Raw genomic sequence first — 26,180 nt, 5'->3', positions numbered from 1 at the left:
GGAGGGTTTATTTGTAAACCACTTTTAGCTAATATACTACAAATGTACATGTATTCTGCCAAAATGAAGAAGGGGGCTTATTTGTGGGCAGGGGGTTATTTGTAGATAAATATGGTTTTTGCTGCATGGCTCATAGAACATTAGGCGTTAAGTGGAAAAAGCTTGTATAGTGAAGTAGAAAAGACCCGTCAATTACAATCTTATACACTTCACTACAGCTCAGACTACTTTAACCGATCATTTGTCTGATGAAGGTGACAGAGTATAATCACCAAAACCTCCAATACGGGCTGTGATACAGAGAAGTCAATGCACAAACATGTACATACTTACCAACCCCCCAAAAAAACATGTACATACTTACCAACCCCAAGAAAAACATGTACATACTTACCAACCCATAGAAAAACATGTACATACTTACCAACCCGAAGAAAAACATGTACATACTTACCAACCCCAAGAAAAACATGTACATACTTACCAACCCATAGAAAAACATGTACATACTTACCAACCCCAAGAAAAACATGTACATACTTACCAACATGAAGAAAAACATGTACATACTTACCAACCTGAAGAAAAACATGTACATACTTACCAACCCCAAGAAAAACATGTACATACTTACCAACCCCAAGAAAAACATGTACATACTTACCAACCCATAGAAAAACATGTACATACTTACCAACCCGAAGAAAAACATGTACATACTTACCAACATGAAGAAAAACATGTACATACTTACCAACCTGAAGAAAAACATGTACATACTTACGAACCCATAGAAAAACATGTACATATTTACCAACATGAAGAAAAACATGTACATACTTACCAACCTGAAGAAAAACATGTACATACTTACCAACCTGAAGAAAATGTTTTATAACAAAGTAATTATTACCTCATTTTCATTTATTTTTTAGTTTTGTGTTAACAATATATTTGATAATATTAGGCATCAATAGATTAATTTGGTGATGACTATCCTTACTTCCTGCTTTCTACCTACACTCTGGGATTGCCTGCTTGAATCAAAATGTAATATTGTTGTAGTATATTATCAGTGATTATACACAAACACTGTTTATTTTGGTGCAGAGTGCACAGCTAACTCAAACAGATAATGAATGGGTACATCCACAGTTAATTGACACACCAACAGTTAATTTGTACACCTACAGTTAATTGGTACACCTACAGTTAATTGGTACACCAACAGTTAATTGACACACCACAGTTAATCGGTACACCTACAGTTAATTGGTACACCTACATTTAATTGGTATACCTACAGTTAATGTACATGCAGTTAATTGGTACACCTACAGTTAATTGGTACACCTACAATTAATGGTACACCTACAGTTAATTGGTACACCTACAGTTAATTGGTACACCTACAGTTAATTGGTACACCCATAGTTAATTGGCAAACATCTGTAAATTTGCCATAGAAAACAACATACATTTAGAGTACCTATACATTTAGAGTACCTATACATTTAGAGTACCTATACATTTGGAGTTCTGATGTTTATTTATAGGGCTGTTAAATATGACTTATAGAGACTTGTTGGAGTTCTGATGTTTATTTATAGGGCTGTTAAATATGACTTATAGAGACGTGTTGGAGTTCTGATGTTTATTTATAGGGCTGTTAAATATGACTTAGAGGGACTTGTTGGAGTTCTGATGTTTATTTATACGGCTGTTTAATATGACTTAGAGGGACTTGTTGGAGTTCTGATGTTTATTTATAGGACTGTTAAATATGACTTAGAGATACTTGTCTGTAAGTTCTGATTTTGTTTAAGCAGTCAAATGTTGGGCTTCTGCTTTATCTTTTTTTTAAATGTAGGTATTATCTACCTGGATGATATGAGCTAGATATGACTAAAAATACACTTATCTATATATAGGTTTAAATTTACTGAAAATGTTTTGGAGCTGGTTTTATGTAAGAGTTGAGTTACACAGGTACAGGTGTAATTGGATTGTTTGTTAAGTAAGTACACCTATATGTGTACAATATATACAGACTTTGGTGAGGTTTGTGTAATTATCCTTGTCATGGTTCAAAACAACACACCAATGTCAATAACATTGTTGAAATTTACATACACCAGACAATTATTTACCTGGGGAAATTACAAAAATCAGAGAGAAAAACTGAACTTGGTCAAGGTTCTTGTGATATTGTCTACCTTATAGTGGTAACACACTCACCTTTAACAGAGGTTAACCGAGGGGCATAGTGGTAACACACTCACTGTTCACTGAGTTAGTCGGGGGGCACAGTGGTAACACACTCACTGTTCACTGAGTTAGTCGGGGGGCACAGTGGTAACACACTCACTGTTCACCGAGGTTAGTCGGGAGGCATAGTGGTAACACACTCACTGTTCACCGAGGTTAGTCGGGAGGCATAGTGGTAACACACTCACTGTTCACCGAGGTTAGTCGGGAGGCATAGTGGTAACACACTCACTGTTCACCGAGGTTAGCCGGGGGGGCACAGTGGTAACACACTCACTGTTCACCGAGGTTAGCCGGGGGGGCACAGTGGTAACACACTCACTGTTCACCGAGGTTAGCCGGGGGGGCACAGTGGTAACACACTCACTGTTCACCGAGGTTAGCCGGGGGGGCACAGTGGTAACACACTCACTGTTCACCGAGGTTAGCCGGGAGGGCATAGTGGTAACACACTCACTGTTCACCGAGGTTAGTCGGGGGGCATAGTGGTAACACACTCACTGTTCACCGAGGTTAGCCGGGGGGGCACAGTGGTAACACACTCACTGTTCACCGAGGTTAGTCGGGAGGCACAGTGGTAACACACTCACTGTTCACCGAGGTTAGTCGGGAGGCATAGTGGTAACACACTCACTGTTCACCGAGGTTAGCCGGGGGGGCACAGTGGTAACACACTCACTGTTCACCGAGGTTAGTCGGGAGGCACAGTGGTAACACACTCACTGTTCACCGAGGTTAGTCGGGAGGCATAGTGGTAACACACTCACTGTTCACCGAGGTTAGTCGGGAGGCATAGTGGTAACACACTCACTGTTCACCGAGGTTAGCCGGGGGGGCACAGTGGTAACACACTCACTGTTCACCGAGGTTAGCCGGGAGGGCATAGTGGTAACACACTCACTGTTCACCGAGGTTAGCCGGGGGCACAGTGGTAGCACACACACTGTTCACCGAGGTTAGCCGGGGGGGCATAGTGGTAACACACTCACTGTTCACCGAGGTTAGCCGGGGGGGCACAGTGGTAACACACTCACTGTTCACCGAGGTTAGCCGGGGGCACAGTGGTAACACACTCAACGTTCACCGAGGTTAGCCAGGGGGCATAGTGGTAACACACTCACTGTTCACCAAGGTTAGCCGGGAGGGCATAGTGGTAACACACTCACTGTTCACCGAGGTTAGCCGGGGGCACAGTGGTAACACACTCACTGTTCACCGAGGTTAGCCGGGGGCACAGTGGTAACACACACACTGTTCACCGAGGTTAGCCAGGGGCACAGTGGTAACACACTCACTGTTCACCAAGGTTAGCCGGGGGGCACAGTGGTAACACACTCACCTTACACCTAGGATGGTCTGGTGACACAGTTGCAATACACCTTTCACCTTGATGGCCTAGGTTTGATTACTTGATTTGAATGCGAAAAGATGTTTGGTTACCTGCCCATCCACATCCCTGGGTACTCCATTTTCCTCACACAGTAAGACCCCTCGTGTACTCTGGAACAGATATTGTTTGGGTGACTCATGTTGATAGATTTTGAATGTGTATGGCTTTGGTGACTGAGAGAAGCTGTGTGACATTGATGAGAGTTGATAAAAGATCGTTTACTATATACCCCTATGGTAGTGTCTGTGAAGTAAATAACACATCATTCTATCATTACAGGTCACGCTTACAGGGCTTGTTTCAGCAGTTGGATAAGATAGGGGGAAAGTCAACTAAGAGCCAGCCATGTGGGGAGGACCTGCAGCAGTTACGATACGTCACATCCAAAATATTCCAGATTCTCAACACACAAGGTAATCTGATTTCGAAGAGGTATGCTACTCTAATTTTACATGGAAAATTATTTCCATATTGAAATTTTGTTAGAAAGGATGAAAATTTCTGCCAAATTTCCTTGTGTGTCTCTATTTTGTAAAGAGATATGAGTAATCATTAAAATCTGCACATGTATACATGCATCCTTCCCTCCTTCCGCTCTTTATTTGTCAAATGTGTCATGTATAAAATTATGTCACTCTGACCTACATTTTGACCTTTGACCTACATCAAAGAAAAAATTGTCTGTACTCTTATTTCCTACTCTTACCGGAACTTGAGAGAAACTATTTATCCTTGGAGTAAGGGTTGACCAGGTATTGCTTCTTGGGTCATGTTGCAAAGGTAGGTCACCCTGACCTTCAGTTTAACCTTGTCTCGTTCTTAAATTTGTTGTGGTTTGGTATTATCTGTCTCAATAAGAAAATGTTCTATATGCTAAAAGTTTTGTTTTGTGTCATCAAATAAAGCTTTTGTTTTGTGTCATCAAATAAATTTCTTTTGCAGAGAAAATCCACCGGGATAGTGTGTTAAAGAACAGTGGATACATTGACCTACTTCTGTCTACACTTAAGGTAGAAAATGCTTACAATATTTACTGTCATCTCTCAAAAAAAAAGATAGAAAATGCTTACAATATTTCCTGTCATCTTTCATAAGAAACATTTAAAATATTTATATTTATAACAGATTTTGATTTTTACTTGATTGAACATTGATGGAACTTTTGGGAGTGGTAAAAGTGTAAAGTATGTAACTATTGGAGGTGGTAATAGTGTAAAGTAGGTTACTATTGGAGGGCGGTAATAGTGTAAAGTAAGTAACTATTGGAGGGCGGTAATAGTGTAAAGTAGGTTACTATTGGAGGGCGGTAATAGTGTAAAGTAAGTAACTATTGGAGGCTGGTAATAGTGTAAAGTATGTAACTATTGGAGGGCGGTAATAGTGTAAAGTAGGTTACTATTGGAGGGCGGTAATAGTGTAAAGTAAGTAACTATTGGAGGCTGGTAATAGTGTAAAGAAGGTTACTGTTGGAGGGTGGTAATAGTGTAAAGTAGGTAACTATTGGAGGGTGGTAATAGTGTAAATTATGTAACTATTGGAGGGTGGTAATAGTGTAAAATAGGTTACTATTGGAGGTTGGTAATAGTGTAAAGTAGGCTTCTATTGGAGGGTGGTAATAATGTAAAGTATGTTTCTATTGGAGGGCGGTAATAGTGTAAAGTAGGTTACTATTGGAGGGTGGTAATAGTGTAAAGTATGTAACTATTGGAGGGCGGTAATAGTGTAAAGTATGTAACTATTGGAGGGTGGTAATAGTGTAAAGTAGGTTACTATTGGAGGGTGGTAATAGTGTAAAGTATGTAACTATTGGAGGGCGGTAATAGTGTAAATTATGTAACTATTGGAGGGTGGTAATAGTGTAAAGTATGTAACTATTGGAGGGTGGTAATAGTGTAAAGTATGTAACTATTGGAGGGTGGTAATAGTGTAAAATATGTAACTATTGGAGGGTGGTAATAGTGTAAAATAGGTTACTATTGGAGGTTGGTAATAGTGTAATGTAGGCTTCTTTTGGAGGGTGGTAATAATGTAAAGTATGTTTCTATTGGAGGGCGGTAATAGTGTAAAGTAGGTTACTATTGGAGGGTGGTAATAGTGTAAAGTATGTAACTATTGGAGGGCGGTAATAGTGTAAAGTATGTAACTATTGGAGGGTGGTAATAGTGTAAAGTAGGTTACTATTGGAGGGTGGTAATAGTGTAAAGTATGTAACTATTGGAGGGCGGTAATAGTGTAAATTATGTAACTATTGGAGGGTGGTAATAGTGTAAAGTATGTAACTATTGGAGGGTGGTAATAGTGTAAAGTATGTAACTATTGGAGAGTGGTAATAGTGTAAAGTATGTAACTATTGGAGGGTGGTAATAGTGTAAAGTATGTAACTATTGGAGGGCGGTAATAGTGTAAAGTAGGTTACTATTGGAGGCTGGTAATAGTGTAAAGTAGGTTACAATTTGAGGCTGGTAATAGTGTAAAGTAGGTTACTATTGGAGGGCGGTAATAGTGTAAAGTATAATTCGTTCCTCAATTTTGTGCAAAAGCTCTGGAATCCCTCTACCATATAGGGAGTGTTAGCAAGTATATGACATTATTTGATTTGGAACAGATATTATTTGGGTGACTCATGTTGATAGATTTTGAATGTGAATGGCTTCGTTGACTGAGAGAAGTTGTGTGATATTGATGAGAGTTGGTAAGAGATCGTTTACTATATACCCCTATGGTAGTGTCTGTGAGGGTAAATATCACATCATTTTATCATTACAGGTCACGATTACAGGGCTTGTTTCAGCAGTTGGATAAGATAGGGGGAAAGTCAACCAAGAGCCAGCCATGTGGGGAGGACCTGCAGCAGTTACGCTACGTCACCTCCAAAATATTCCAGATCCTCAACACACAAGGTAATCTGATTTCGAAGCAGTATATATGCTACTATAAATTTACGTGGAAAATATTTCCATATTGAAATTTTGTAAGAAAGGATGAAAATTTCTGCCAAATTTCCTTGTGTGTCCCTTTTTTGTAAAGAGATACGAGTAATCATTAAAATCTGCACATGTATACATGCATCCTTCCCTCCTTTCCGCCCTTTATTTGTCAAATGTGTCGTGTATAAAATTATGTCACTCTGACCTACATTTTGACCTACATTGAAGAAAAAATTGTCTGTACTCTCATTTCCTACTCTTACCGGAACTTGAGAGAAACTTATATACATATACATTTATCCTAGGAGTATGGGTTGACCTAGGTATAGCTACTTGTGTCATGTTGCAAATGTAGGTCACACTGACCTTCAGTTTAACCTTGTCTCGTTCTTAAATTTGTTGTGGTTTGGTATTATCTGTCTCAATAAGACAATTTTCTATGCTATAGCTTTTGTTTTGTGTCATCAAATAAAGCTTTTGTTTTGTGTCATCAAATAAAGCTTTTGTTTTGTGTCATCAAATAAAGCTTTTGTTTTGTGTCATCAAATAAAGCTTTTGTTTTGTGTCATCAAATAAAGCTTTTGTTTTGTGTTATCCAATAAAATTTCTTTTGCAGAGAAGATCCACCGGGATAGTGTGTTGAAGAACAGTGGATACATTGACCTACTTCTGTCTACACTTAAGGTAGAAAATGCTTACAGTATTTACTGTCATCTCTCAAAATAATTATAGGTAGAAAATGCTTACAATATTTACTGTCATCCCTCAAAATAAAGGTAGAAAATGCTTACAATATTTACTGTCATCCCTCAAAATAAAGGTAGAAAATGCTTATAATATTTACTGTCATCCCTCAAAAAATGGTAGAAAATGCTTACAATATTTACTGTCATCTCTCAAAAAAAAGGTAGAAAATGCTTATAATATTTACTGTCATCTCTCAAAAAAAAGGTAGAAAATGCTTATAATATTTACTGTCATCTCTCAAAAAATGGTAGAAAATGCTTACAATATTTACTGTCATCCCTCAAAATAAAGGTAGAAAATGCTTACAATATTTACTAACATCTTTAAAAAAAGGGTAGAAAATGCTTAAAATATTTACTGTCATCCCTCAAAATAAAGGTAGAAAATGCTTATAATATTTACTGTCATCCCTCAAAATAAAGGTAGAAAATGCTTACAATATTTACTGTCATCCCTCAAAATAAAGGTAGAAAATGCTTACAATATTTACTAACATCTTTAAAAAAAGGTAGAAAAATGCTTACAATATTTACTGTCATCCCTCAAAATAAAGGTAGAAAATGCTTACAATATTTACTGTCATCCCTCAAAATAAAGGTAGAAAATGCTTACAATATTTACTAACATCTTTAAAAAAAGGTAGAAAATGCTTACAATATTTACTGTCATCCCTCAAAATAAAGGTAGAAAATGCTTACAATATTTACTGTCATCCCTCAAAATAAAGGTAGAAAATGCTTACAATATTTACTGTCATCCCTCAAAATAAAGGTAGAAAATGCTTAAAATATTTACTGTCAATGTAACATTCGGGAGTGGTAATATTGTATAGTATGTAACTATTGGAGGATGGTAATAGTTTAAATTATGACAAATTAAATACTCAATTTATTTCTTAAAAATCTTTTGATGTTTTTCAGAATTCCAGTGATCGAACCATTGTCCTGAATGTGTTGCATTGTCTTAGTGAACTAATTGGGAAAACACGTAAGTATAACAGTTCATTGTATCCAATGGCAAGTATTGTGATCATGAATTCATACTTCTGTAACCTGGTATGGATCATCAGAAGGATGTTTGTCTTGTCATATTCTGTATACTCCACACTATGGTAACTTTAATGTTGATTTTATGTGTTGAAATTAAATGATACATGAGAGGAAGTGTTCTATATTAATACTGTATTTCAATTCATAGTGCTGTCTTTGTGGAATTCTGTGAAAATATGTACCTGGTAGTTAATTGGATAGTTTGAATTTCCTCAGTAAATTGACCGAAAGTGTTTCACATAGAACTAGTAGATCATATTTCTCCTTAAAGTCTCTTACTTATCAGTGAAACCAGGATTTCCTCTCCATCTGGCTTGTACATGCATAAAACAAGTCAGCGCACTAGCAGCTTCATTCTGTGGGAGATTCTGTTTCATCATCAATGATAAAGTCCTGAACCACACAGCAGCCTTTACAATAGCAGTTTATTCTTTAAATCGTAGTTTGTGTTTATTATATAAAAAAAACTACATTATACAGAACAGACAGTTTCAAATCAGAGAGTCTCCGTTACTGCAGGCAGTTAGACTGACAGTGACAAAAAAGGGAAGTAACTCTGATAGATCAGAATGGATGAAACCTAACAATAGGCAGAGTCATGTAGGTGGTAAAACCAGTAACTAAGTGTTAACGTTATGAGGTGACAGGTAGAGACGTTTATATAAAGTATATATGTATTGTTACTTCAGAGGTTGGCAAGAGAACTAGGTTTATATAAAGTATATATGTATTGTTACTTCAGAGGTAAGTGTTAACGTTATGAGGTGACAGGTAGAGATGTATATATAAAGTATATATGTATTGTTACTTCAGAGGTTGGCAAGAGGACTAGGTTTATATAAAGTATATATGTATTGTTACTTCAGAGGTTGACAAGAGAACTAGGTTGATATAAAGTATATATGTATTGTTACTTCAGAGGTTGGCAAGAGGACTAGGTTTATATAAAGTATATATGTATTGTTACTTCAGAGGTTGGCAAGAGAACTAGGTTTATATAAAGTATATATGTATTGTTACTTCAGAGGTTGGCAAGAGGACTAGGTTTATATAAAGTATGTATGTATTGTTACTTCAGAGGTTGACAAGAGGACTAGGTTTATATAAAGTATATATGTATTGTTACTTCAGAGGTTGGCAAGAGGACTAGGTTGATATAAAGTATATATGTATTGTTACTTCAGAGGTTGACAAGAGAACTAGGTTGATATAAAGTATATATGTATTGTTACTTCAGAGGTTGACAAGAGGACTAGGTTTATATAAAGTATATATGTATTGTTACTTCAGAGGTTGACAAGAGAACTAGGTTGATATAAAGTATATATGTATTGTTACTTCAGAGGTTGGCAAGAGAACTAGGTTTATATAAAGTATATATGTATTGTTACTTCAGAGGTTGGCAAGAGGACTAGGTTTATATAAAGTATGTATGTATTGTTACTTCAGAGGTTGACAAGAGGACTAGGTTTATATAAAGTATATATGTATTGTTACTTCAGAGGTTGGCAAGAGGACTAGGTTGATATAAAGTATATATGTATTGTTACTTCAGAGGTTGACAAGAGAACTAGGTTGATATAAAGTATATATGTATTGTTACTTCAGAGGTTGACAAGAGGACTAGGTTTATATAAAGTATATATGTATTGTTACTTCAGAGGTTGACAAGAGAACTAGGTTGATATAAAGTATATATGTATTGTTACTTCAGAGGTTGGCAAGAGAACTAGGTTTATATAAAGTATATATGTATTGTTACTTCAGAGGTTGACAAGAGGACTAGGTTTATATAAAGTATATATGTATTGTTACTTCAGAGGTTGGCAAGAGAACTAGGTTTATATAAAGTATATATGTATTGTTACTTCAGAGGTTGACAAGAGAACTAGGTTTATATAAAGTATATATGTATTGTTACTTCAGAGGTTGACAAGAGAACTAGGTTGATATAAAGTATATATGTATTGTTACTTCAGAGGTTGGCAAGAGGACTAGGTTTATATAAAGTATATATGTATTGTTACTTCAGAGGTTGGCAAGAGAACTAGGTTTATATAAAGTATATATGTATTGTTACTTCAGAGGTAAGTGTTAACGTTATGAGGTGACAGGTAGAGACGTATATATAAAGTATATAATTATGTATTGTTACTTCAGAGGTTGGCAAGAGGACTAGGTTTATATAAAGTATATATGTATTGTTACTTCAGAGGTTGACAAGAGGACTAGGTTTATATAAAGTATATATGTATTGTTACTTCAGAGGTTGACAAGAGATCTAGGTTTATATAAAGTATATATGTATTGTTACTTCAGAGGTTGGCAAGAGAACTAGGTTTATATAAAGTATATATGTATTGTTACTTCAGAGGTTGGCAAGAGGACTAGTGTCCTTGTGAACGCTAACACGACAAATGTCCTCCTGGCGGCCATCGTAAGAGAGTCGGAGGAACAAGCTACATGTGATGACTTATTGCTCTGTTCCCATCAGGTTCTGGCCAAGCTGGCTCAGAAAGGTGAGATTTCATTAGAGGCAGCCAATGTTTAAACCTGGTTTCTCTAATCAGTTATCAAATAACATCACACAAAATGTATACAAGAATGTATTTCATGCTACAGAGGGACTGCAATTGATTTATTAAACAAGGAAATCATTTTCAAACTTGTTAACTCTTCTGTATATCTATTGTTTGAAATAATGGCAGGTGTTGATTTGGAGACAGCTGCAGTTGTCCAGCATTCTGCTTTAGACTGGTTCCTTGCATTGACCTGTCTGTGAAAATCTAATCCGATACAGAATTTTATTTAACTTTTCTGGATTTCTTTCTGTTTCAGATCGTAAGATTGCCCTGAAAGCCAGACTGAATCGTGCCTTACCTGTTACCCTAAGTTTGATAAAAAACAATTCGTGTAATTTCAAGTATCTCCAGACCTATCTACAGGTGTTTAAATACTACACCAACAATAGTGAGTTGATACCATCCTTTGTGTGTGATGTAGATAACATCTCACCTGATTAGATTTTGGAGGGTTTATCAGTCATGGTTCTTCGGTCAAAAATCAAACTTGAAATCAAAAGTTTGTGTACAAACATGCAATGTTTAACATAATTTCTGCACTTGGTTAGATTTTGTCAGATAAGAGATCAAAGGTCACACTTGACCACTTTGGAAAAAAATTTCATTTCATTTCATCTTTATTAATAAAAGTTCCAGCTTATTAAACTCATGAAATTTGATGTCATTGAAACTGTTGTCATAATTCTATTATTTGTTTCACACAGGTGTAAATGCGTCGTACCTCGGGAAACACAATGCAATTCCGCCAATGTTCCGCGTCATTCAACAATGTGGACGAAAACACATTACCATGCTTAAACTTGCTCTGGATATCCTCAATAACCTCACAAAATCACGTAAGTTTACTGTATGGGCGGCGGAAAGGTAAAAAATCCATTAAAACAAAACCAATGTCAAAAATCATATCAATAGACATCCTTTTCAAATCAACATATGTTATGGTACAATCAATGTTCACTTGTACACATCTCTGAGCAGCAGCAGCAGCACAAATCCATCATACTGGTGATAACCATTGAGTGGTGTCGGTAATAGAGGTAGATGGTAACGAAGTATATATACATGTACTTGATAGTTTGATAAGTAAAGCTAAACATAAGGGCCATTTGTCAGCGATCATCACAGCGATCACAAAAAAGGTAGGATTTGAAATGAATTAAATAGTTTTGTATTTAAAGTTTCTAATTGTATCAACATCTATGTTAACTTGAAACGCGGAATAAAAAAAATCATAAAAATAAACCATTTTCACAAATAAGTAGCCAAAAACCGTAGATTTTCACAGTTGAGTGCAGTGTACACAAAATCACGCTCTGAAAATTGTTGATTGACGATTACAAAAGTTCTAGAAATTGCTTCTCTTTTGTTTAAAATATCAGATTTTTAAAATATTAATCAGGATTTTTATGAAAAAATATGAGATTTATTCATTGAGTCGTTGTTGAGAAAAAAAATAATATCAATATTCCTGGTCCTGGTCCGGGTGCGGCATACACGAAATCACGGAGACCTGTATCTATGACATCAGTTTGTGAGTTCATTGATTTAGATTTCTTGATTCTGCAGCCGTGACTATTGATTTCCGTTTGTCTATTGGTTTAGTTTTCATGTCTATTGGTTTGGTTTTCTTGTCTATTGATATGAGTTTTGACATTGGTTTTGTTTTAATGGATTTTTGCCCTTTCCGCCACCCATATTACTGGCCCTCTACATCCTCAACAACCTCACAATATCACGTAAGTTTACTGGCCCTCGATGTCCTCAACAATATCACAAGTTTACTGGCCCTGAACATCCTCAACAACCTCACAATATCACATAAGTTTACTGGCCCTCAACATCCTCAACAACCTCACAATATCACATAAGTTTACTGGCCCTCGATATCCTCAACAACCTCACAATACCATGTAATTTTACTGGCCTTCGGTATTCTCGACAACCTCACAATATCACATAAGTTTTCTGGCCCTCCATATACCTAAGTTAATGAAATTTTAAATTGTCTGTATTTTGACCATTTCTGGGAATTCATGGGAGATAAATACTACATTTTCTTTGTTTTCTTAGGAAACAATGCGGCCCGAACAATAGGCGGAGAACATGTGCCACACCTCCTTGCCCTTTACCATGAATGGCATCAAATGGATACTAAACATCGCCACGTGTCGGTCCGCAAGGGGATACTCAATATCATCAAAAATATAACGAATCTAAGTAAGTACTCGTTTACAAAATACTCAATATCATCAAAAATATAACGAATCTAAGTAAGTACTCGCTTACAGAATATTCAATATCATCAAAAATATAACGAATCTAAGTAAGTACTCGTTTACAGAATGCTCAACATCTACAAAAATATATTGAATCTAAGTAAGTACTCGCTTTCAGAATACTCGATATCATCAAAAATATAACGAATCTAAGTATTACTAAGTACTTGTTTACAGAATACTTCATATCATCAAAAATATAATGAATCTAAGTAAGTTATTGTTTGCAGAAAACTCGACATCATTGCAAACATATATTTACATTCAGTGTTTTGATTGACAATTCATGTTACTATCCACAGAGTCCGGGAGGAAGGTGCTAGCTGATGCTAATGGCATTCAGATCCTGTACGACAGCTCACAGGAAGTCATCGACTGTAGGGAGATGGAAAGTCTTATCCTATTGGCTAGTGTCATTATGAGGAAATGTTGTCCACGTAACAAACTCCCTCTCAACAACTTACAGTGTCCCACAGCGTATGAGCTCCCAGAGAGTGATCTTTATCCCGAGTCCAGCAGACAAGGTGAGATATTTCTCTAAAGTTGTACAAGCTCCCAGAGAGTGATCTTTATCCTGAGTCCAGCACACAAGGTGAGAAATTTCTCTAAAGTTGTACAAGCTCCCAGAGAGTGATCTTTATCCCGAGTCCAGCAGACAAGGTGAGATATTTCTCTAAAGTTGTACAAGCTCCCAGAGAGTGATCTTTATCCCGAGTCCAGCAGACAAGGTGAGATATTTCTCTAAAGTTGTACAAGCTCCCAGCGAGTGATCTTTATCCTGAGTCGAGCCGACAAGGTGAGAAATTTCTCTAAAGTTGTACAAGCTCCCAGCGAGTGATCTTTATCCCGAGTCCAGCAGACAAGGTGAGAAATTTCTCTAAAGTTGTACAAGCTCCCAGAGAGTGATCTTTATCCCGAGTCCAGCAGACAAGGTGAGATATTTCTCTAAAGTTGTACAAGCTCCCAGCGAGTGATCTTTATCCCGAGTCCAGCAGACAAGGTGAGATATTTCTCTAAAGTTGTACAAGCTCCCAGAGAGTGATCTTTATCCCTAGTCCAGCAGACAATGTGAGATATTTCTCTAAAGTTGTACAAGCTCCCAGAGAGTGATCTTTATCCCGAGTCCAGCAGACAAGGTGAGATATTTCTCTAAAGTTGTACAAGCTCCCAGAGAGTGATCTTTATCCTGAGTCCAGCAGACAAGGTGAGAAATTTCTCTAAAGTTGTACAAGCTCCCAGCGAGTGATCTTTATCCCGAGTCCAGCAGACAAGGTGAGATATGTCTCTAAAGTTGTACAAGCTCCCAGAGAGTGATCTTTATCCTGAGTCCAGCAGACAAGGTGAGATATGTCTCTAAAGTTGTACAAGCTCCCAGAGAGTGATCTTTATCCCGAGTCCAGCAGACAAGGTGAGATATTTCTCTAAAGTTGTACAAGCTCCCAGAGAGTGATCTTTATCCCAAGTCCAGCAGACAAGGTGAGATATTTCTCTAAAGTTGTACGAGCTCCCAGGGAGTGATCTTTATCCTGAGTCCAGCAGACAAGGTGAGATATGTCTCTAAAGTTGTACAAGCTCCCAGAGAGTGATCTTTATCCTGAGTCCAGCAGACAAGGTGAGATATGTCTCTAAAGTTGTACAAGCTCCCAGAGAGTGATCTTTATCCCGAGTCCAGCAGACAAGGTGAGATATTTCTCTAAAGTTGTACAAGCTCCCAGAGAGTGATCTTTATCCCAAGTCCAGCAGACAAGGTGAGATATTTCTCTAAAGTTGTACAAGCTCCCAGAGAGTGATCTTTATCCCGAGTCCAGCAGACAAGGTGAGATATTTCTCTAAAGTTGTACAAGCTCCCAGGGAGTGAGGTATGATTTTATGTGGAAATAAATTGCTATGTTGATTGTATTGTTCAGATTCCACCTCCAGTGTGTTTGGTTCTGGAGAGTCACAGGACAGTGATAACAGCTCTCTGGAAGACGATGATGACATTGACAGTGATGATGAACGCTTCAAGACAGATCCTCCAGAGGAGGTGGGTATCTGAGTGACCAAACAGCCCCCTGTATCCAGTCACTTTTTGATTGGAATGAATTTGGTTGGACCAGTTTAAAGCCACTTAAAGATTCAAACAGCTGAACTTAGCAAAATCTGTCAGTGTTTTATGAATATCCAAATACTTAATTCTGACTAACTGCAGAAATTCTGATTGGTTCATATTTCATTACATTATTTTTTTTTATCTAATATTGTATTCGCTATATCAATATTTGCTTGCTGGTTGCCTTACAAGGTAAGGTGTTCAGTAAATATATGTGTCAGCACTTTAAAGAATGGAGTATCTAGATCTGTTCTCTGAAATTTATGTAATTTTGCAATGTGATTTTGATTTGCAGGTCGAAGAGGATCAAGGAGGGGCCCCCATACCCTTCAAACGAACTGCCGAGGATCTTAGGAATGTATGATACCTTCTTTCCCGAGCTGTTCGAAATTGAGGTAATCTAACGGAGATCCCTCTGTAAACAACAATATTTCTAACAAGCCTGGTTTTCATTCTCTCAAAATTCAGAACATTTAAATTGGGTCTGGACTTGCTTATTTGATAAAGAACATTAATTGAAAGGCACATACAAAGTTATTAAAAGGGCTGAGCTGGTTCTTTATGATTGGACATCGATATTTATGACAGTTATTGTAAATGGAAGTAATTTAATAACAAAATGATAGGATACAAATGCTGACAAAAAATTAAAAGGATATTATTCTAAAAAAGAGTATGATTGGAAACATTATTAAACTTTTAAAGGGAGATAATTCTTAAGAAAAAAAAAATATTTGATAATAACATTACTTTCAATGGGAGATTGTTCTTAAAACAAGTTGTTGCGTTTTAATGCTTAACAAACTTTGAATTAAAAAAAAAAATGAAGATATATCGTGAAATGTTATTGTAATCACAACTTCATTTATTTACAGGTAGATGATGAAGAAGATGAAATGCCGCCTCCGAATTCGATCTACATTCCAACAGGGACGTACGAGTCGTACAATCGAGTGCCTGGTATGGGTGAACGTGAACTTTCATGTCCGGCTGGAATGTTCCGTATGTCCAGTACTATGAGTTATACAAGCTCAAAGAGCAGTGGATATAGTTCATTACACTGTGAGGAGTATCCAGATAATTATCCAATGGAGAGATGCGACTCGGCCACTGCTATCAACCTTAAAACTGGAACAAGTGTTTTTTCTCTCGATTTGCCTCAGCCACTTCAGTCAAGCAAAAGTGCCTTGAAAAAACCATCAATGGTGCTTAAATCCAACACAACTTTGTCCAGCAATAAAAAATCAAAAGGTTCTAAAAAATCTCAAAAAGACAAAAAATCAACTAAAAAAGCCAGTTCTTCTAGCCTTGCTAGTTCCATGGCATCATCCACTATCCGCGAGACTGCAGAATTGGAATCAGAGTTTGTGAATTCACTGTGTATATCACCGGCCCCTGTTCGGGAGACACTAGACAATATTGACCGTGTGTTGATGAGTTCCAGTAGTGAGGAGGAAGACTTGGACGGGTGTCTTCATGACACGGTTGTTTTCCAGGAGATGTCCCGGGAGACAAAGAGTGTTTACAGATTTGAGAAATTAGCCTATCCCGATCTTATAGGGGCCAAAGGTCTACTGACCAATGAGGCCCTGTATCACCGCAAGTTTGGAGTCCAAAGGTACGACAATTTAAAATCTTTATCTGCAAACAAAAACAAAAACAAAAAAAATGACTAAATGTTAGCCCCTTTCTTCATTTTTGCAGAATCTTCAATTTTGAAAAACAGCTTAACTTTTGCACTACAGGTTTTATTTGAAAATAGATATTATCATACTTTCTTTTTTATTTACTCAGGCCAATAAAATTCACTAAGAATATTTAATACCTACACAAATTTGAGTGCTTCCTCAATTTTTTTTCTTCAGTTTTTTTGTCTCTTTGTCATTTTCTGCCAGAAATTTATTTAAGAAAAAAGTGACCCCATGTGTAATTTTGACTAAAAGTTTTGCATTTGGACATACTATTTTTCAAGCTAAGTCTCTGGATTGGGAAACAATCACTAGTACCATTGCCTTACTCTGAACACTCAACTAACTTGATTAGCAGCCATAAAACTAGATTTTATGTTGGCGTCCACAACTGTGTATCTTCTGATTGGATGTTATAGAGCCAAGGTGTTCGAGGATATCGACCGAATGATCCACCCAGAGAATGTCATAGATAGAGAGGTGTACGACTTGGATGCTGTAGTCAAGAGAACAGGGTCAGCCTATACGATTCCCAACCACAACCTAGTCAACAGGGACCCTATGAGGTAGGTATACATCTCAGATGCTATAGTCAAGAGAGTCAGCCTATACGATTATCAGAACACAATCTAGATCAAAATGTGACAGACAAGGTCAGATTAGACATAGTCAGAACACAATCTAGATCATATTGTGACAGACAAGGTCAGATTAGACATAGTCAGAACACAATCTAGATCATATTGTGACGGATGCTTCATGTGCAGACTTGATACTCAGCTCCTGAGTATAATTACTATATCTCGGAAGCTCATCATGCAATCTGACAAATCTTGGAAAACTGCAATTTTAATAGCTGTTTAACATTTACCTCAGAATCCATTTTGGATTTCTATCCAGAATCCAGCAGGGTCCAGCTCCTGTTTGGGGATACATACCAGTCTGTCATACATTGAAGACCATTCTGATGACTTTCAGTGTTACAGATTCTAATCAGATAATGATGATATCGGTACCAGCATGGATTTCTCAGACACAGATCATCAACCAAAGGGAAACAAATATTAGACTTTTAAATGGAGATACACATTATAAAACCATGAATTTCCCAGGACTGTGTAAATTAGTTTTTCATTTTTCCTATCTTTTTATATTTGTATTTACAGAATAGGGAGTCAACTGGACGTAACAGGAGCCAATTCTCTACGATTTAATTCTCAGTTTGAGAGTGGAAATCTGCGCAAGGCTATTTGGGTGTGTATAAGTTAAATCATTGGACTAAATGTTTTAAGATAGAATTATCAGGTACGAGATTAAACTTCAACAGCGTTTATATCAGGGCCACATCACTGACAGCCTAAGATAAAATTATCGAATCGAAACTGTGTGCGAGTACATCTATCAAAAAACTAAAAACTTTATTAGTTCCGGCATTAATGAAACCAGACACTCTTAGATAATATACACAACAAAGCATTGCTTATCAATTTTACCTACTGTATGTTTTTACAGGTGAGAGACTGCGAGTATGACCTGATCCTTAACCCTGACGTGAACACCAATCATCACCACCAGTGGTTCTACTTCGAGGTCAGCAATATGGTCGCCGACATTCCTTATAGGTTTAATATCATCAACTGTGAGAAACTCAACAGCCAGTTCAACTTCGGTAAATCAGACATTCCTATGATGTGACGTGATGTGATGTGACGTGATGTGATGTGATGTGACATGACGTGACGTGACGTGATGTGACATGACGTGACATGACGTGACGTGACGTGATTTGACGTGATGTGACGTGACTTGACTATTGTGACGTGACGTGACGTGACGTGATTTGACGTGATGTGACGTGACATGACGTGACATGACGTGACATGACGTGACGTGACGTGATGTGATGTGATGTGACGTGACGTGACGTGATGTGATGTGATGTGATGTGATGTGATGTGACGTGACGTGACGTGATGTGATGTGATGTGACGTGATGTGATGTGATGTGATGTGACGTGACGTGACATGACGTGATGTGACGTGACATGACGTGATGTGATGTGATGTGATGTGATATGAAATCTCGAAAGAATTTTTTGAAAATTGTAGGCCAAGTTGTGGTCACAAGAAACTAATAATAGATGTGTAAATATTCTAAGTCAGGAGGACCATATTGGTATTTCCCTGCTTCTGTCCATTAATGACCTTTGTCTTTCGAAGTTGCTCTTGTTGATAATGTTACTAAAATTCAGTCATTTTTGTTTTGTATATAGCAGTGCCATATCCTGAAATCAGCCCAGTTATCTGAAGAAAACATTACTTTCGAATGCATCAAGGGGAAAAAATCATTTGGAAAATATCCAGTTTAAGATAAAAAAAAATTGCATTTTAGATAACCAACATTGTATTTAACATGTTTTCTTACGCTTTGTGTTACAGGTATGAAACCTGTAATGTTCTCTGTGTCTGAAGCCCTGGACGGCAAACCCTACTGGTCACGAGTCGGAACAGACATCTGTTACTATAGAAACCACTTCACACGCAGTGCCCAGGCAACTGGCGGTGTCAAAGGAAAAACATACTACACAACGACATTCACAGTCAAATTCAAACACAACAAAGATGTGTGTTACCTTGCCTACCACTACCCTTATACCTACACAACCTTACAGGTAAGTCTGACGACAGATTAATCATAAAGATGCCACATTGTTGATAGCATATACATTTCTCCTCACGAAAATGCATAAAATGACACACACATTATAGAAATATATCTAATAAACACCAAAAACATGAGAAAAAAAAACATGGGCATAAAAACATGTAAGAGCAAAATTCTAGAGTGGGAGATTTTCAGGGGATGAACTCATCATCAGTTCTCTTAAGAATAAATTATTGAAATCTTGAGGTTCTCTTGTGTTGACCTATAGTCATAAGGGCACTGTTATAGAAATGTGGAATTAACAGAAAGAGTCCTTTTGTTTCAGACTCACCTGAATGTTTGGGAGAGGATAGTTGATAATAGGACCATCTTCTTCAGGAAGCAGGACTTGTGTCAGACAATGACTGGTAACAATGTACCAGTACTAACAATTACAGCCCAGCCTAAAACCTACAGCCGAGACCACGTGGAAGAACTTAGTGAGTACAAGTATCTGGTCTCCAAAGAAATATATGAAACAGAAACTCGTAGAGTTTTCACCCGAATTGTGATTAAATTTGTATGCCTCCACCATGAAATGGGGGGTATATAGTGTTACCCATGTCCGTCCTGTCTGGTCCAGATGCCATGTAACTAGCTGATATCGGGAACTGCTGATATGATCATCACCAAACTGTTTCAGGGTGTCAAGTGGCAGTGGGGGCATTAACATCTTACAAACATTTTCTAGTTTAAAATCTGTCTTGACATTTCACAAATTACTTTTGTATTTCACTTTGCCATCAAACTAGTGTGTATTTATGTGTACCGTAGCACTGGACTGATTTTACAGTTAGAATCTCTAAGTTGTCACACCAGCAGGTTTGCAGGCACACAATGTCCAGTCCAGATCTTGAGTAAGGATCAATAGAGTTATTTCAATGTTCATTTGAAGTTTAACTACCATCAGAGCTTGGAACAAGTTTGGCTAACCAGTAACCAGTACCAATATATGATTTTGAGAGTTATGGCCCTTTATACATTTGGATGTTGATTTTCACAGTTGTGGCCCTTTATACATTTGGATGTTGATTTTCACAGTTGTGGCCCTTTATACATTTGGATGTTGATTTTCACAGTTGGGGCCCTTTATACATTTGGATGTTGATTTTCACAGTTGTGGCCCTTTATACATTTGGATGTTGATTTTCACAGTTGGGGCCCTTTATACATTTGGATGTTGATTTTCACAGTCATGGCCCTTTATACATTTGGATGTTGATTTTCACAGTTATGGCCCTTTATATATTTGGATGTTGATTTTCACAGTTGCTGCCCTTTATATATTTGGATGTTGATTTTCACAGTTGGGGCCCTTTATACATTTGGATGTTGATTTTGACAGTTATGGCCCTTTATACATTTGGATGTTGATTTTCACAGTTATGGCCCTTTATACATTTGGATGTTGATTTTCACAGTTGTTGCCCTTTATACATTTGGATGTTGATTTTCACAGTTATGGCCCTTTATACATTTGGATGTTGATTTTCACAGTTATGGCCCTTTATACATTTGGATGTTGATTTTCACAGTTATGGCCCTTTATTCATTTGGATGTTGATATTCACAGTTGTGGCCCTTTATATATTTGGATGTTGATTTTCACAGTTATGGCCCTTTATACATTTGGATGTTGATTTTCACAGTTGTGGCCCTTTATACATTTGGATGTTGATTTTCACAGTTGTGGCCCTTTATATATTTGGATGTTGATTTTCACAGTTTTGTCAACTTCATATTGATTGAAAATAATTATTGAAAAAATTAACATCAGATTTTTTAAGAAGCTTAGTTTTCATGATAATGATTATCCAATCTATAGGGCAAGACAAAAACTATGGCCATGGTGTCTTGCATCATTTTTCCTTTAAAATACTTCCTTCTCAAAATCCAGAAGGCATAGAATTAAGATAAAGTTTGCACAAAGATAATGACCTTGACCCATATTCATAGCCACAGAGGTCAAAAACACTCAAGCAAATCATTCTGATTAACTGAAAGGTCTAGAATCATCATTAATTAATACCAGGTTAGCTGTCAGTGCAAGCCCATTGGGCCTCATGTTAGAGAATGTATGTGACATTCATGATTGGTAAAGCATGGTCATATTATAATTGCACCATCACACTGTAAACTTACCACAAACGTTAACATGAAGAGGTGTTCCAATGCAAGTTTTTTTTTATATTTTCAGAATCAAGACCTTATATCTTCATATCAGGAAGAGTTCATCCAGGAGAAAGTAACTCCAGTTGGGTTATGAAAGGTAACAGATTGTTGTTTCTTCCCAGAATTATGAAAGTACATGTAACGCATACAAAATCTACATCAATTTCGTTAAAATGGAATATTGTCCTATATTTTTTTCGAGGATATCTTTATTCTTCAGTATGAAAAGAAGGATTAAAAAATGTACCAAAATGGCTGTATTTTACACCAGAATACAACTTGAAGGCAGGTTTAGACAGAAGATAAATAAGTAGTGTATTTAATTTGTGATTTTCAGGTACAATCGACTATCTGTTGAGTAAGAAGCCGTCTGCTCAGCTCCTCAGAGAAACATATATCATCAAAGTGGTGCCCATGTTAAACCCTGATGGTGTTATCAATGGGAAGTAAGTATGTTTGGAAAACTATTCAGGTTGTGATCATGATATTGGTTAAAAAAAAGGTAGAATCTAATCTCAAAAATTAAACATTCAAGTATTTTAGTGTACGTTGTATTTCAAAAGGCAAACATAAATTTTTCTAACAGCAATAAACACAATAAATGCAAAAGTTTCAGCTATATTGCCATTTCATTTCACCAGTGTAGTTTTCATACCCGTCATCTGAAATTTGTTTCCGTGAACTGTGTTATATATCTATGTGAGTAACAAGACTTCTATGTAAAACATGTTAAAAAAATCCTTAGCAAAGGTAAAATATCAGTCATTCCTATATCTGAACCATTTCAGTCACCGATGTTCTGTAGCTGCGGAGGACCTGAACCGGCGCTGGGATAACCCCTGTCCTCGACTACATCCAACCATCTACCACACCAAAGGCATGCTCCAGTACATGCAGATGATCAGCAAAATTCCATTGGTAAGATTTTAAAAGTAGCAAATATGAATATTTGAAAAAGAATGAAAAATTCTTAGAATGAACATTATTGCAAAACAAAACAAAATTCCCTCAGTACTACATGTAATTAGCTTTATTTCTGAAGAAAAAAATAACTACTTATTTCCAATATCATAAAATGGTGCCTTAATTTTGGGAGACCATTTTGAAAGAGAAACGTTCACCAACAAGACTGTTTTCAGTTCTATTGTTTAAGTGTTGATTTTAGTGCCATTTGAATGTGTTATCTGGTGTTTTAGGTTTACTGTGACTACCATGGACATTCTCGGCGGAAGAACATCTTTTTGTACGGTTGTAGTCCCAGCATGTCATGGATCCCGAATGACACACAAAACCCGGCCGTGACGGGCAATAGAGGAGAGGACAACAGCTTCAAGGTACGGAGCTCATTATCATCAACTGAAGATATAATATAGATTCTTATAAACAAATTTGGAATTTTTGACTGAGTTGAGAATTAAATTACCACATACATCATGTATTTATATCACTCACAATTGATAAACTTTCAAAATTAATTTAAGACATTACCCAGGATCCTACACTTGACCTCGCCAGTGTTCTCCTGGCAGAACTGCAGCTTTGTGGTGGAGAAAGCCAAGGAGACAACGGCTAGGATGGTGGTCTGGCGACAAATTGGAGTTATCAGATCATATACCATGGAGAGTTCCTACTGTGGTATTGATAAGGACGGAAAGTACAAGGTGGGTTCTCCTCAACATCGCGAAACAATCGTAGAGTTCAAAGTCTACATACTACCTAACACAATAACTGCAAAATCTTTAGATTTAAGGCTAAATGCTATCTTATACTGCAAAATCTTTAGATTTAAGGCTACATGCTTCTTATACTGCAAAATCTTTAGATTTAAGGCTACATGCTTCTTATACTGCAAAATCTTTAGATTTAAGGCTACATGCTTCTTATACTGCAAAATCTTTAGATTTAAGGCTACATGCTATCTTATACTGCAAAATCTGTAGATTTAAGGCTACATGCTATCTTATACTGCAACATCTTTAGATTTAAGGCTAAATGCTTCTTATACTGCAAAATCTTTAGATTTAAGGCTACATGCTTCTTATACTGCAAAATCTTTAGATTTAAGGCTACACTTTAGATTTAAGGCTACATGCTTCTTATACTGCAAAATCTTTAGATTTAAGGCTACATGCTTCTTATACTGCAAAATCTTTAGATTTAAGGCTACATGCTATCTTATACTGCAAAATCTTTAGATTTAAGGCTACATGCTATCTTATACTGCAAAATCTGTAGATTTAAGGCTACATGCTTCTTATACTGCAAAATCTTTAGATTTAAGGCTACATGCTATCTTATACTACAAAATCTTTAGATTTAAGCCTACATGCTATCTTATACTGCAAAATCTTTATATTTAAGGCTACATGCTATCTTATACTGCAAAATCTGTAGATTTAAGGCTACATGCTTCTTATACTGCAAAATCTTTAGATTTAAGGCTACATGCTATCTTATACAGTAAAATCTTTAGATTTAAAACTATATGCTATCTTATACTGCAAAATCTATTTTATATCTATCTGCTACCTTATAATGTAAAATCAAAGGTTTTAAGGCTACATGCTACCTTATAATGTAAAATCATAAGTTTTAAAGCTACATGCTGTGAAATCATGTGACCTGTGTCTTGCTTTTAAAACATTTTTACACTGAAAAAATTCGATTTTAATTATTTATAACTTGAAGGTAACTTTTATCATTGAGGCAAATGTAGGTAACTCTAATGCTTATTGAGTTGACAACACCTTTGTATATGTTAGTAGATCTAGATATAGCAATGATTAGTAGATATAGATATAGCAATGATTAAACTATGAAGTTTGTCAACAGGATCAGCATATCTCCACCACCATGCTGGAGGACATGGGGCAGAAGTTCTGTGAGGCTCTGTTGAGGATTCGCTCCAAATATGGAAGTTACGATGTAGTGGCATCGCTTCCCACATCCAGCTCCTCACAGCTCGACTTGGAGGCGGGTGCCGGAGCCCGAGCTAGAGGGTAAGGTTTCAGGTGTCAGTGTAGGATTTTAAATTTAAAAAAAGGTTTTGAGATGTCAATGAAGGAGTTCAGGTTAAGAAGGAGGTTTTTAGCACATATGTATACTTAAAGATCTGTTTTTACAGTATTTATCATGAATATTTAACCTCTTTTAACGGTATTAATCATGAATATTCAACTTCTTTTAAGGGTATTTATCATTGCGATTTAACCTCTTTTTACGATATCAATCATGAATATTTAACCCTCTTTTAATCAAAATTGATGATCGGTTGGAATCCGCAGGGCACACTGATCTGATAATCAGTTTTCATAATCGGTTTAACAGTACTTTCAGGTAATTGTTTATTTTGGTATTATTCAAAGATATTTCTCAACCCAATTCATTGTATAAAAAAAAAAATTATGTATTTTTCATGTGAACAATCAATCATCACTATTTACCCTCATTTTACAGTATAAATCATAATGTTTTAACTTTGTTTTACAATATTGCAATATCAAGCATTAATATTTAACCTCTTCCCACTATATTAATCATGGGGATTTAACCTGCAGGTAGGGAATTCTTACAGACTATATTTTTGGGTTATGTGTGAATTTTTAGTTTATAGCCACATAGCATAGAAAATAATACAAAAATGACTCTCACCTATTGATACTGTTTCTAGACAAACAGTTTTCAATCACTAAGTGTAATCTCCTGTTGTTTTACTATACTTCGGATTGGTTCTGGCATCATTTCCAAGAAAAACACAAATGGTCATGCTGGTTGAGCTGTATGGAATGATTATGAGGTGAAACCTAGCTTGTTTCTGTACCAGAGATTCCGATACCAATACGAGGTTGCTTGGTTTAGTTTGATTGTATGTGTAACATGTACATGTATGTGTAACATGTATGTGTATGTGTAACATGTATGTGTAACATGTACATGTATGTGTAACATGTATGTGTATGTGTAACATGTATGTGTAACATGTATGTGTATGTGTAACATGTATGTGTATGTGTAACATGTATGTGTAACATGTACATGTATGTGTAACATGTATGTGTATGTGTAACATGTATGTGTAACATGTATGTGTATGTGTAACATGTATGTGTAACATGTATGTGTGATTCAACAGATCACCAAACCAGATAAAGTAGGCCCATTCATTGGTAACAATATACCAAACAACAGATCACCAAACCAGATAAAGTAGGCCCATTCATTGGTAACAATATACCAAACAATACATCTCCAAACCAGATAAAGTAGGCCCATTCATTGGTAACAA

General features: G+C 36.6%; 1 protein-coding gene across 1 annotated transcript in view; it reads left to right on the top strand.

Annotated features, from left to right (window-relative positions):
• The window catches only part of LOC117334246 (cytosolic carboxypeptidase 1-like), a 52,549-nt gene that overhangs the window by 14,636 nt on the left and 11,733 nt on the right, over positions 1-26,180 (top strand). The window contains 23 exon segments of the mRNA XM_033893754.1: positions 3,938-4,071; positions 4,601-4,668; positions 8,253-8,319; positions 10,754-10,900; positions 11,220-11,351; positions 11,668-11,799; positions 13,034-13,180; positions 13,542-13,763; positions 15,147-15,265; positions 15,627-15,686; positions 15,688-15,726; positions 16,207-16,949; positions 17,439-17,585; positions 18,186-18,273; positions 18,532-18,688; positions 19,459-19,691; positions 20,010-20,163; positions 21,921-21,992; positions 22,233-22,341; positions 22,684-22,813; positions 23,092-23,229; positions 23,377-23,556; positions 24,728-24,894. Coding sequence (XP_033749645.1) covers positions 3,938-4,071; positions 4,601-4,668; positions 8,253-8,319; positions 10,754-10,900; positions 11,220-11,351; positions 11,668-11,799; positions 13,034-13,180; positions 13,542-13,763; positions 15,147-15,265; positions 15,627-15,686; positions 15,688-15,726; positions 16,207-16,949; positions 17,439-17,585; positions 18,186-18,273; positions 18,532-18,688; positions 19,459-19,691; positions 20,010-20,163; positions 21,921-21,992; positions 22,233-22,341; positions 22,684-22,813; positions 23,092-23,229; positions 23,377-23,556; positions 24,728-24,894 — 3,585 coding nt within the window.

The sequence above is a fragment of the Pecten maximus genome, chromosome 9, assembly GCF_902652985.1.
Source record: "Pecten maximus chromosome 9, xPecMax1.1, whole genome shotgun sequence".
NCBI classification, from domain to species: Eukaryota; Metazoa; Mollusca; class Bivalvia; order Pectinida; family Pectinidae; genus Pecten; species Pecten maximus.
This window is presented reverse-complemented; position numbering and strand designations above follow the sequence as displayed.